This window comes from Telmatherina bonti (genome assembly GCF_933228915.1).
Source record: "Telmatherina bonti genome assembly, chromosome: 23".
NCBI classification, from domain to species: Eukaryota; Metazoa; Chordata; class Actinopteri; order Atheriniformes; family Telmatherinidae; genus Telmatherina; species Telmatherina bonti.
In genome coordinates, this window is record NC_136632.1 from 17,852,107 (window position 1) to 17,866,687 (window position 14,581).

The 14,581-nt window shown below is 39.4% G+C and overlaps 1 protein-coding gene across 1 annotated transcript in view; it reads right to left on the reverse strand.

The window, feature by feature from the left end:
- Positions 1-7,790: 7,790 nt before the first annotated feature.
- camk1da (calcium/calmodulin-dependent protein kinase 1Da) overlaps positions 7,791-14,581 on the reverse strand; it is a gene marked incomplete at both ends in the record, with an annotated part of 78,330 nt that continues 71,539 nt past the window's right edge. The window contains 5 exons of the mRNA XM_079263181.1: positions 7,791-7,918; positions 10,037-10,286; positions 10,499-10,586; positions 10,708-10,786; positions 12,194-12,306. Coding sequence (XP_079119307.1) covers positions 7,791-7,918; positions 10,037-10,286; positions 10,499-10,586; positions 10,708-10,786; positions 12,194-12,306 — 658 coding nt within the window. The remainder of the gene's footprint in view (positions 7,919-10,036; positions 10,287-10,498; positions 10,587-10,707; positions 10,787-12,193; positions 12,307-14,581) is intronic.

A 14,581-nucleotide genomic window follows, 5' to 3' on the forward strand; every position in this document is an offset into this window, starting at 1 on the left:
TGAATTTGTTACAAGGCTGTTTATCCTCATTACGTTCTAGGTTGTAGATGAAGCTTGTGATGAAGAGGTAAACAATAAAACAGATTTTGCCAAATTTCCTCCACTTGGTCTCCATTTAGCAGAAATAATGTACTTTTCTTTTGGGGGGGGGGGGGGGATGGGGATTCAAGGATTATCAACAAGGATACTTGAAATTAGGTCTTAAAAATCCCATCACGTGGTCCAAGAAGAACACCCCAGCAATAAAAATTTTTTAGACTCAAAACTCCGTTTGACCCTTTATTTACATCTTCAGTTCCCACTTCTGGGGATCCCAAAGTGTAAACAAAGATAATTCACTAAAGCTAAACGTATTCTTTTATACAGGGTAACATCTGTCGGCAGCATGTTCTCAGCTGTTTGACCCTAATAATAACCTCCAGAATGTGGTAGTAAAGGCAATGTGTGCCCAAGTCCTCCCAACATCTGTCCTCTGTCTGCTAAACATCTGCTTTATAGCACATTTATAGCGCGTTGCTGGAAAACAAATGTCAAGGGCGGTAAAGACGTTCTGGTGCCTGCTTTATGTCAGCAAGATTTGATCTTAAGGTGTGCAAGTGCTGATATGCTGACAACAAGCAGACATGCATAGATATAATAATGCTAAAAGGATATAGTCCTCATTCTTAGTCTAAAAACATTACAGATTTCTCCGATATGCATCAGCACAATCATACACAAAAAGGTAATTATGATACGATCATTCAGGATTTATTCTGGGAAACAAAACACAATCAGTCGCTCCAGCCTGTGTTATCATGGTAACTCTGATATGTGCACATGATTGTCGAAGGCATCTCATATACAAGCCCCATTAACAGGAAGTCGTCATCATCGTCACACCACAATGAGTGCAGAAGGCAGAGCCCGCTCTGAGACATGAGGGTGTTGTAATGCGACAATGGTGCACAGGATGGGAGCTTGTTGTCATCACATGCAGAGAGTAAATACAGCCAGCTAGCTCAGCAGGCTCTAGACAAGGACACCCACAGGGAGATTACCAGGTCCCAACAAACAGCACATGTAGGGTTTTAGTCCGAGGAACAATTTTCTAAGGTAGAAGCAGCAGCATTAGATAATTGTAGCTTTTAGTGCCATTAAAATAATCAGGCAAGTTTAGTAAATATATGAAAAAACAAAAACAAAAAAAACAACAAAAAAACAGCGACAGCGCAGTGTTACTAAAAGCAGTAATAATTCATGCACTTTCACAACTGGCTGTTTTTTTTCTTTTAATGCTCACACATTACGAAAAAAATTCCCCTAAAGGACAAACTACAGAACTCATATCATGAAAACCTTTTTTCCTTTTTTTTTTTTTTTTTTAAATATTCGTATGACTAGAGACAACCAGCACCCCATTAATGGAGCAGGAATCGCACACTCTCAGCCACTAAAATAAGTCTCAGTTGAGATTAAACTCACTTTTCTTGCATTACAATAACTTTAAAAGTGATATCTGCAGCACCACCTTCCAACGTTTGAAACATTTGTCCAAAAGCCAATAACCAAAGAGGAGTCTTTCTGTTCGTCGGACTGAAACTCTGTCACAGCGTAAACGTCGCCGTTTGTGGACCTGTGCATCTCACGCTGTGTCGGGCTTCACATAATACAACAACACTAACATCGTACAAGGGCATACAAGATAATGCAAACATCTGTGGTGAAATTTAATTCTAAAAGCACTTTTTTCAACATGCTTGTCTTTTTTTTTTTTTGGGATGGTGCACGTCTGCGGAATCATCATGAAAAACAAAAGTAAGGGAGCTCAAAGGGAAAAGAGCGAACAGAGTAGTGTTTGTCTGAGTCAATCACAGCTTTGGATTTTCTTCTTTCAGAATGGCAAAAACGTTAGCCTGAGTTCAGTAAACGATGCTTTCACTTGTAATTGGAGGGACACTGAAGTGCAGCTTGAACACTGATGGCATCAAAAAAGCTCCGCAGATGGCAGTCAAACGCTGCCGGATAGTTTCTGAAAGGTAACTGCAGCCAGGGAATAAAGGGGGAAGTTTCGCTTTTTTTTTCCTCCCCTATTTTCTTTTATACATTAAACATTCCTTTAAGAATACAATCAACTTCCCTGAACACACGCTCACTCAGTCACACACATGTGCCAGAACAGCAGAACATTCGTAAGTGAAAATGATCATTCATATTCACAATCTACAGTATTTACAGTTGCATCTTTTAACATGAAAAGATTCCGATAACATTTATTTCTCTCCCTTTTGGAAACAAAAACAGCATACATGAAAACCACTGGAGCACAGCCTTGAACCCTCCACCTGCCTCACAGCACATCTGCAAACAGAGCTGACCACTGACACAGTCAATAACCCACGGCTGCCCAAAGTTGGTCCTCGAGGGCCACTGTTCTGCAGGTTTTCAATGTATCCCTGTCCCAACACATCCGGCTTACAATAAATGGATCCAACAGCCAATAAAGTTCAACATAATGAGTGGTTATTTGAGTTAGGTGTGTTGGAGCAGGGATACAAGGAAAACCAGCAGGAATGTGGCCCTCAAAAGACTGAAGCTGGAAACCCCTGCTATAACCTATACCGAAGAGGACAGCACAATATTTAATGATACAGTAAATATTATTTGTTCACTTCAGTAGCATCTCTGCACCACAGAAATACCTGGTACTCTATATTTTTACAATGCACTTTATTCAATAAAATCAATTATCATTGCTAGGAAAGGGTTTGACATCATCTTAGGCCTTGTCCACACGTAGCAGGTATCTCACAAATCGAAGACGTTTTTATCCGATTTTGCATGCAAAAACGCAGATTTATGCACTGAAAAAAGAACTGGAAATACTCTGTTTGCGCATCTGCATGTGGACATATAACTGGGGGTTTAGGTGTTAAAACATCACTATCTGCGACAAAAACTAGCATGACGTGTCATGTGTGACCTTTGTTTTCAGCAGCATGGACATCATCAAAACTGTCTTGGCGTTATCCATCGTCCAGGTGCTTTGCGTTTGTCTTTACACTGCCGTCAGTGCCGCTCCAAAGGCGAAGGATGAGATTAAGGACAGTTATTTTTCGCCACCTAACCATATCATGTTCGATGTTTTGTGTTTGAGAGTGGCGTTGCGAAACACAAGGTTATTCTGATTGGATAGGATTAGTGGCGCTACTGACGCCTAAAGGTTTGATTTGCTTATGAATGTGCTAAACAGCACGGTCACACAGATAGGTGTGGATGGATTTGTTTTTTTAAAAACGAGGTTGTATGGCCTCTTTTTGTTTTTTTATTGGCCAGAGAGGGGAAAATATTCAGTTTAACAAAAACCCGGCTACATGTGGACAAGGCCTAACATGTGACAGGGATCTGTTTTTTTCGCCTTATTAACTAAAACTGTTGAGGTTTCCTGATGCAAGTTTTGAGAAAAAGCATCAAATATATTTTAAAAATATGCATAGCAGTCAATGAAAACTTCTATATGCTCAGATGCTTAGGTTAAGGTGGTTGTTTGATTAAAGCCCTTACAGAGTTGAACGTTTCATTCAGTTATGCAGTTGAGTTTCTAAACAGACTAAAAACAACCTTGTAACACGTGATGTGAAAAGGTCCGGGTAACTGAAGACTTACTGAGAGCTGAACTAGGTTGTTATTGAATAAAGGGATATATCTTTTGATTTTTTTTTCCAAGTGGAGTTGTGTGAAATGCATCAGAGCAGTCAGAGTTTTACCTGCATCAAAGTGCTCTCAGACAGGACTCCTGCCAGGTGAGTCTTTCTTGGTTGTTTTTAACACCTCAAACTTTGAAAATGTTCGACATTTAGGCAAATTTCAAATTGAGGATTGTTATTTCAGTATGCAAACCAAGAGCAGACTTTCATGGAATTATTTGTTTCGATAAAAATGATTTGCAGTCACAATATCTCCAGGCGTCTCCAAACTGAGCACTTTGACTGCAACAGTTTCAGGTAAGACAGACTTCACAGAAATTTCTCATACAACGCCACTTCAAAAACACCTGAAAAACCATCTAAAGGTTCAGTGTTTTTCTAAAACTACTATGCACATTTAAAGCATCACAGACCCACCTTCATATCTTATGTCTTACACGTAAAGAAAGGACTTGTTGAAAGGAAAGCAATAACAAGTAAATCAGGTGATTTTAGCCAACATGTTCAAAATCATTAACTGCTCTGTATCTGTGATGTAGCTTTTCACAAATGCTTCTTCATGTGGCAGATATGGGGATTACATACATAACGTTTTCTGTTAAAGGACTATACCATCATGATAGTAGCCTTAAAATATATTTAATTCCTTAAAACAGTATATCTGAGATTTAATATTAAACTTTCATGAATTTATAAGAGCTTAAGTCAAGCTCCAAAAATATATGTGTTTTTTTTTTTTTTTTTTTTTTTTTTTTTAACACTGTGTTAAGTTGTAAGTTATTGGTAAACAACCTTCATTGTTCCTTACATAGACAGGTTAAATAATATTCTCTATTCTTTTAATCCTAATGGAAAATGCATATAACTTACTAACAAAGCATTTTATGGTTCAGTTGAAGGTAATCGTACCCCTTTTATCACAGAATTCCTTTATGTCAAATAGTGTCTTAGATACATTCTCTTAAGGCCCATTTATGCTCAAAGCAGAAGATGTCTACACGGACAGATGGACAGACACCCGAAGAAGAGGAAGATGTAGAAGAAGTTGAGGAGAACAACAACAACTGTAGATGTGGTGGGAAGGTTTGAAGACATGCTGAGAGAGTGTGTCTGCAACTACATACACCAACCGGAGTCAAAACCCAGAAGTGAACTCTGAACTAAGGACTGCCCACTACTAGATGGCGTGACCCGACAACAAAGGTAAAAGACAGTAGAGTAAAAGATGAATGGAAGCGTAAGGGCGGTGAGGTATGAATGTTTCACACACATATCCCTGCTTACAGGAGCTTAAATGGCCATAAAGTCGTACTGGACTGGATTAAATATGGAAATACTGACCATAAAATTACAACTCATGTTCAAAAGCTGACAGAATATAGCATAAAGCTTCATGCTTTATGCTATAAAGAGAGTGAGAGGGCCGATGCAGAGATTATTTAGACATTAGGTGCTGAGTTTCAAATGAAAATAAAATTAAGAATATCTTGCATCAATAAACTTTCAGTGACGAGCGTGTGAAAGCAGTGATGTTTAAGGGAATGGTGTGAAATAGCGAAGAAATCTGACACAATTTGATCATTCTTGGGCTTAGTGATAAAAAGTTGCTGTTGTTGACCAAACGTGGTTTCAGAATCAGGAAGGAGATGCATTTAAATCCACAAGTGTCTGATCAGGATCCATTTTAGACTTCTGGAACCACAAAACAGAATGAAGTAGTGAGCCAGACACGAATGCCATGAAAACCTGACGAATGTTGATTTACTGTCATCTCCATTTTAAAGCAACGCTCATCCAGATGTTCTCTCATGTCTACACTTGCCATTTGAGACAGATAAAGAGAGTCATTTCCTGGAATTCAGCCCCGGTTTAAGCTTGAACATCTGAACAGATTTGCTCTGATTCATCACGCAATCTAATATTAACCTAATTTTCTTGAAACCAAGCACGAGTCTTTGGCTACAATTAATAATAAAGGGATTCGTAAAATTGCATCTAATAAAGACACGACAATCTGATATGTGTGTAAGCGAGCACCTGGCAGTGTACAGTTGTGTCTGAGAGTACAGTATCACAAGTGGTCAAATCAGAAACAAGGTAAACATAAATAAGAAATAAGGAAGAAAATAAAGTGAAACTGTTTTAAACTCAAAGCTATGGGTCAAATATTTGTTTTTAAATGAAAAATAAAGAGGTTCATGAAGGCATAAAAATAAACCTGTAGGCCTGTGGAGGTAAACCACACTTTTGTGATGAGATAAGACTTTCTAGAAGTCCAGAACTCACAGGATAACTTGGTCTTTCATAGTCTGAGCATAGGTCTGACTCTTCAGTGCTGATATCCTGCATATCTACAACACCGGGACCAAGATTTGGCTCACATTTTGAGCTCTGGATCTTTAACTGTGGATGTTCCCTGGAATACTTGGACCATAACAGACCTAGAAAAGCAGAAAACTGGTGTTTGCCTGTGCACAGTGCAGCTGCAGGTTTTCCTGAGGACTTCTGAACTGGGTGCAGCCTAACAGAACGAGAAGATGAGATCATGGCTTCATTAGAAGGGGGAAAGGAACGGCAGGAAAACAGCGTCTTGATATCTCCGAAATGGTTCTGCATATTCATCTTGAAGTTAACTTGCGCTGCTTGTGGCTCGTTCAAGAAAGTCAAATGACGATTATACTTAGTAAATAACATTCTCATCTGGAGGCAGTTTACGAATAAAACCATCTTGTATCTTTTATCATCCTGCATGTCTCATAATAACCTGTATGCGTGTCCCTTAAAGGGTGATTGTTACAAAAGTTTTAAAAAGTGATAAAATAACAACAAATCAGAATATTTTAAAGAAGTTGTATAATGCTCTGACATCCACTCCCTCTTTTTTTTTTTTTTTTTTTTAAAGGTTTATAATCTTATCTTTCTGTCTGATAAACCTATGTGCACGGCGGCTAACTTGTCTGAGACAGCAGATCTGACCCTGTCTGTGCAAAATAGATAAAGCGCTTACTTGTGTTTCCACATCTCAACAGTCATATGGTACTTTTAAAGCACTTCTTCAAGCACAAACAAACACGCCCATAAGGACACAGAAAAGGTCTTAAAGGTGCTATGTGTACAATTCTCACATGGATGAATCATTGTCAAATCAGGTTGCAACATTAGTAAAATTTAGTGTAACCGAGTGAAGTCCATTACTCAAAAGACAGTCCAACTATTTTGCATTACTATTAAGAGCATAGAATCTGGTGATGGTGGAAACATTAAAAAAGAAAAGAGGACTATGGAAATATTAGTCTTAACTTAGATAAATACTTTTAGTACAATAGCTAGCCACTAACAGCTACGAATAATAATGGAGTAGAGGCAACCTATCATCTTGGCTATGGTCTTATTTATTTACATTAATTATGCTAAAGTGGCAATATCAATTTGACAATGATAAATGTTACACATGCCACCTTTCAAAAGGATTTTATATATATATATATATATATATATATATATATATATATATATATATATATATATATATATATATATATATATATATATATATATGTATATGTGTGTGTGTGTGTGTGTGTGTGTGTGTGTGTGAGAACAGTCAAACTAAGTTGGAAAAAAGCTAAATAGTACGGTTCAGGAGGAAAGACCAAATTCAACAGGGAAGTTGACAGACACTGAGAAATTCGATGCCACCTGCTCCACCATGAACCACCAGTTGAAGCTCAAAGCAGGTTGTGGTCAACAGCCTTTTAATCTTTAAACAGCTAGTAATCACAGCCGACCATGCAAACATCCTAGGAGAGAGTCAGTGGATGTTCTGTAGCTGCAGAAGAACCCTACACATGGTCCTGGTGGGTGTGCCGTATCGCAATGGCGGCATCAATCAGTGGTGTGGAGGAATGGGTAAAGTCCTCTGCTCTCCGGGGAGCAGGGCAGGATACAAGCTGGGGGGTCAAATCCAAGAGAGAATGCATTTAATAGCGTGAGGGACGAAAGAGAGTATGATCTTCCTCCCCTGTGGTCGTCCTCTGTCTCTTTGGGTTTCTCTCTGATTCACAGAGCTGTGGCCTCCCAGCTGGTGTCCCGCGGGACCTGGCGTCACTTGGTCTCTGTCAGCACCGGGGCGGGGACTGCAGAGGGGTGGGGCCGGTTCAGTTCTGTCCCTGCGGCGGAAGAGGATGCTGCTGCAGATGCCAGACTGCAGGGAGTGACGGGTGCAGGGACACCTAGAGACAAACAAAAACAAACAAACAAAAGTCAGCAGTAACGAGCTGCTCTCCACAATGACAGCTCTTACTGTAACTAACCAATCAGTCAGACCTCCTACTGCTGCAGCTTTTTACAGTTTTACAGTACAGCTTTACCATACAGTAGCTTTACCTTTGTCAGCTAGCTAGCCTAAAGGTGTTTTATATAAAAGATGCATCTGAGAGACTTCTGAAGTTTCAAGCAGATGTGTTAAAGCATGAAGTTGATAGCTACATACTAGATACCATAGATGGCTGCCATCTTTTGAATTTAGCCTTGAGCGAGTTATTCTGTGCAGAGGGCTGAATCAGTTATTACTGATTTTTCATTAAGTGAGAAAAGAGATGCAAGGCAAGAGATTTTTTCTCTTTAGGTGTGATATTTCAGACTGCTTAAATATTCATCTTAATAATTTTATTCTAAAATTTCCCTCTTGGAAATGAAGGTTGTTGTTTTTCCCCTCAACATTCATTGTCTATTGTACTGCAGAAATATCTATTGTTGAAATACAAAGCCTTCAAACTCAAATGTTCATGCTGCTTCACCAGCTGAGGAGAGGGACGTCAGTGCAAATTAGGCATGACATGGAGCAGTAAATGTGACAACTAATCACACTAAAGCAGAAATGGATCAGAGGGTACAGCAGCTGTTCTGAAACCAGATGGACAGCAGTTTGAGCCCTAACAATTAAAATTGTCATCTTAAAGGGGTGCTATTATGGTATTTCGAGTTTTCTGAGCTTTCTACAGTGTTACAGTGTTGAATCCTCATCAGACATGTGAACGACACTGTTTTTTATCACCTAAACACATGTTTGAGTTTGAGTTCCAGCACTCTCTCACTCACAGCACTTTGGTTTCCATGGCGACAAAAAACGCGTCATTTTAGAGAGTTTTTTTCTACTTGGAAATCCTTGTGACGTCCTGGGGGATAAGGTTCGGTGATTGGTTACCTTCTACTGGTTAACAAGGGCATGTACAAATACATCAGGCGGGTGGAAAACGTTGGATAAAGTTATTTCCAACGATGGCTGGTGAGTTTACCAAAGAGAGACATCCTGCTGCATTCCTTGCTGTGGGTTGCTGTTTTCCACTTTGTTTTCAGGGTCTGATTCAGGTTCCAACATGTAGGGCTGGATGCTATGTGTTAACATTGTATTTTGTTTTTTTTTGTTTTTTTATTGAGTTCATATTAGCCTAATCCTTCTGTTTATGAGATGTTACAATGACGGTGAAAGCAGGTGCGGTGCGCGCTCCCGATGTAGTGCAGTGGCGGGAGGCGGGGCTTAATGAGGAAGAGTCTCAATCCACTCGCTTTGCCCACAGGATGATCTGACAGCCTACGGAGAGGGTTGGTCTGAAGTAAATAAAGCGATTTGTGACAATAACTCGATCAATCCCAGCCCTTCTGGTCTCAGAAATAAAAATAAATTAGCCTGAAATGCACATAATAGTTCCACTTTAAATAGGCGAATGAGAAACACATTATAAAGTGCTTTGTAATCCTAAAACAAGGATTTGTTGAAAAAAAAAAAAAAACACTCAGGACCAGATAGAAATATTAAAAATTTACAGACAAGAGATGGTTTCTTCTGCCATTCACCTTAAAGCACAAAAGAAATACAAAATGCCCAAGTCTGAAATAATCTGTATGCTTAGTCAGATAAAATGGGTTTTAGAAGCAGTGTGTTTGGAGAATCCAAGAATATCTGAAAAAAATCTCTCCACCACGTTTTCCTTAAAAGCAGCCTTCCCTAAATACTGCGGCAAAGATGTTACTGGAGCTCACACTGTTAGCTCACCCAGTGACTCCAGTCCTCGAGGGCCGGTTTCCTGCAGGCTTTTGTTGTCTGCATGCTCCAACACACCTGACTCAAATTAATATACAGGCTGACAAGAAGCTGCTGGATCCATTTGCTTTGAATTAGGTGTGTTGGTAGAGAAACAACAAAAACCAGCCAGATACTGGCCCTCGAGGACTGGAGTTTGACACCCCTGATTTACCCTTATAACTCTTAACATCACTCCTACTGCATTTCAATCCCCATTATTTACACATCTCTTAAACTTATGGTGCTACTGACACTGCTGACTCACATTCCTTGCGGGTAGTTGCTATGTTGTTGTCCATGGAGGAGTTTTTACTGGCAGTGCTGTTGGTGCTCTGGGTCTGTGCCACCTGGCCAGTGATTTGGCTTTGAGTAGTTTGGTTCTGGCCCGACTGGTTCTGGATTTGGGCCGGCCTCTGCGTCTGACTCTGCCTCGCTGTCGGGTTGGAGGAGTCCATGCTGCTGCCAAGCTGCAGCCGCCTCATGTGCCGCACTACGGCAGTGGCATTAAACGCTTGCTGCAGACAGAGAAGAACATGGAAGGTGTGCAAAAGGTGACATTTTATTCTTGTGAAAAGTGGAAGCTATATTTGGCCTGCAAGTCTTTAGGAGACGATAAAAGACTGAGGAGTAACTTCTCACCATGCAGCAGACAGGCAAGTCAGACGAGGGATTGTGACAGAATAATATAGTCAGCTACAGAAAATAAAGTCCAGTGAAGAAGAGTTACCCTCCATTTGCTTTTGGCGAAGTTCTTTCTGATCTGCCGGCTAACCGACTCATGGATGTTCTTGCAGAGAGCTGTATCCCCAGCAATCCTGATGTGTGTAAATACACAGGAAGATAAATTCTCTGATAACGCCTCTGATTGTACATCGACCTCCATATTGATTGAATGCCTTTTTGAAATGTCTGCGTATGGTGGTGTGTGTTACTCACCAGGGGTGTCTGAGGGCCTGTTCACAGGTGAACCTCTTTGCTGGATCTTTTTCCATCAGACAGCTGATAAAATCCTTGGCTAAAAGAATAAAAAGCATGAAAAAAAAGGCCATACACTCCAATCACTTTTAAAACAAACTTTATGCAGCTTAATCCGTATCAAAACACAAATTCATGGGATAATGCAAAGAGAAAAGCATCTTCGAACACAACAAAGTCAGGTAATGATATCAGTGTGTGACATCTGAAACTAGTTTAAGACTCTTCAGACACAGGTGCAAACGTGGCATGCAGCCGTTGGAGATACACCTGAGCTTAAAACTAAGAACTTGAGTGTTTGTTGATATATTAGTCATATTGTCAGTCCCACATTTGACATGACGTGACATAAATAGGGATGCACCAAAACCAATACCAATATCGATATTGGCCCAATACCAAGCGTGTGTACTGGTACTTGGTATTAATAAAAGTGTAATGATGCCACAACCGATACCACACTAGTCAAGCTAGTGCAGATGTATTTGATGACATGCTTTGGACATGTTTAAAAAAATATATAAATGCCTTGAATGTTAAAATGTGACTTTTTTTGTTTCACTAAAAGCTAGATCTTTGTTTCAAAACCACACATTTATAGTTGTATATAGGTGAAATGTGCCAAATCAAAATAAAACCTGTTGAAATTGTTACATCTGTAATGTTATTATATTTGTATTGGTGAGGTAACTTCAGAAAGGATGGGTCATTTATTACAACCTAATGAAACCTTACACAGTTAAAACTGCAATAACAACCATAGTCACAATAATGTTCACATAAACAGATTTGGTATCGGCAAATATTTAAATTTCAGATATCGGTATCGGAGCGGAACTCCCAAAAAGTGGATCGGTACATCTCTAACTATAATATAATATAACATAATATAACATAATATAATATAATATAATATAATATAATAGGTCAAAAGAAAAATCATACACTTGTGATAAAAAGTTTGGTTTTCACCACACTGTACAGAACTGGTAAATCTGTGTAAATCATGTGAAATATGTTGCCTGGTTGTCATTCCTTGGACCATTTCAAAGCGTTTTGAGCAAACTTGACATTTCTATAAACAAAAGTCTTCCCCTGAAAAATCATTGTTTTATCTGCATTAACACACACACACACACACACACACACACACACACACACACACACACACACACACACACACACACACACACACAGTGAGCTGGAGTCTCAATAGGTGATAAGCTAACACAACCCTAACTTTACTGCCAGGTTTTACACATGAATGTGGGGATGACATATGACCCCACTCACCACTCAAACATTTCCACATATTTCCGTTCCTAGCCAATGAGGTCATATGCTACCATGGCGATGAGGTGTGTGGCCCATATGTGGCGTGTGGTGGAGAAGACAAGGTAAATAGTTAATCTGGAAGAAAGGAACAAATAAAAAGAGGAAGGCTCACCTGAATCTGATATGTCATCCCAGTATGGTGCGTCAAACTCGTAGTCGGCTTTCAGGATCTGTTCAAAAAGCTTGGAGTCGTTTTCGTCGTAGAATGGTGGATAACCACACAGCCTGCAGACAAGAAATGAACGACCATCAAATAATCTACATGAGCTCTTTTTCAGTTTATCAATATCCCTCAGTGAGTAATTCACTGATTCACTGTTTCTTAACCTGGTCCCTTCACTCCTGAGGGGGTACCAAAGATCAGAGGTGGATATACAAGACCATCAGACGTCAAAATCGTATTTTACACATTTACTGGATTATCAAAAGCCCATGTAGAGAAAAACAGCAGAAAAAACCCTATTGCTTCACAATAAGGTGTGTTGGATGCATTTTAATGGAAGAGCGAAACTTAAATTTTGTTTCAAAACTTGACACAATTAAAACGCCATAGTTCTTCAGCAAATTCACTGTAAAATCAGACCAACAAGCAAAAATCCTGAATCAAATACGGGGGGGGAAAAAAAAGGTTTTCCGACTAAAACTGGAGGACAAATTAAAGTGTCAGATTTCCACTGTAGATAAAACAGTCAAGTGGCACTGTGAGGACATCTTTATGCATGCATTTACCAGTACTTATTTAGCCTCAAAGATGTAAAACACGTCATCTGTAATGGTAGATTTCTTTCTGAGCTGCTTCAGTGTTGAATACGTCCAAGAAAAGACAAATCTAAAAATATAAAACATCAAAAGGACACGCATTAGCATGACTGAGCAAACAGGTTATTTCCACATGAAGGCAAGTTTAAGTGTATCTGCTTAACGGTTGGGATGTCTCATTCACAACTGGCATTGTAGGAGCCTAAAAACAAACATTTTGACACCAGGTCCAAAAGTGAATAAATCTGAAATGCTACCATTTCATTTCTGTGCTTACAACAAATAGGTAGCTTTACTGAATTGATGGAGCATAGCTCCAAACGCGCCCTACCCGGCATGGGCAAACTCCAACAACAGCCACAACAATGTGATTACAGAGTTACAGAGTTACAGAGTTTGTTATTCAGACGCAACCTATGATATACAATAAATGTATGGAATTTTATAAAAATTCAAACTCAACATGAATGTCTGCTTTTTAGCAGGAATATACATCATCTTCCTCTTAGTACGTTTGTTTATACTGCATGACTTGCATATGCTTCATGTTTTACACCGTTACAGCACCATTTACAGGCCTGGCATACATACTACAACGTTTTCAGTGGTTTTGTACTGACATAATTTCTTTAAACAACTCTGTCTTTCAGGAAAATGGTTTTTAAATCATTCAGCTCCATTTCCATGTGGATTTTATCTTAGTTTCTGTACAAACCTGTCAGAGGCTTACAGAGACTTCAGAAACATTGTCATATTTCACTAACACCTTATTCCTGACCAGCTATAAGAAGCAGATTGTTTTTGATTACATGATCAGTGTGTGACGGTGGAAGGTTGGAGGCTTGAATGGAGCCATACAATAGAGAGGACGTTACAAGTGAAAAAAGGTTGGAAAATACTGCAGTAAAGGTAAATGATAATTATGATTTGATTCATTTATTCATTAGACACAGTGACAGAATATTTGACAACAAGATTTATGACAGCAAAACAGGAGCATTTATCAAGAAACTTGAGCATGAGCAGTAGTTAGCCATACTACATTAATCACATTAACACTATTTTACTGGTCTGAAGTTCCAGTGAACAAAAACGAACTCAAGTTCCAGTATGATTCTTAATAAGCAACCTGAACCAACAACAACCAGCCAAGTGCTCAGCCAAGAACATCATCTGCACCTCATTACCAAAGAGCTGAATGCACCAAGAGGTTCACAAAAACTAATTAAAATGCCATTCTCCATCGATACACACCAAAAAACTAATAAAAGAAGAGCACGACAGGAAGAACGAGAGGAGGACTCTACCTGCCGTGAGGAGTGAAAAAGCTCTGTCTGTTTTCTTGATTTTTCTCTTTTTATTTCATGACCTTTGTGTCACTCTACCAGCGCTACACTTCATCTAGCACACAAACACACACCGGGATAAAAAGTGAAAGAGCGATCGAGTGAAAAGCAGCAACTCGCCAACTTTCTCCTAAACACATGACGTGACCACAAACATACACACACTAAGGTTCCTTGGTGATTATCATGGTAGATTACCTGATGTGATCGTTCCACCTGAGCAGAGGCTAAAAGCTAACAAGGTCTGAATCCAGACGCTAATTGTGCTAATTGCCAGCAGGGAGGTGCTCCGTCTGTCTCCCTGCACACATACACACACAGTGTGCTGTTCTCCACTGAGCTTCCCAGTTTACAGGAAAAGCTTGTTTTTATATTACAGACTGTCAAACCTGTTA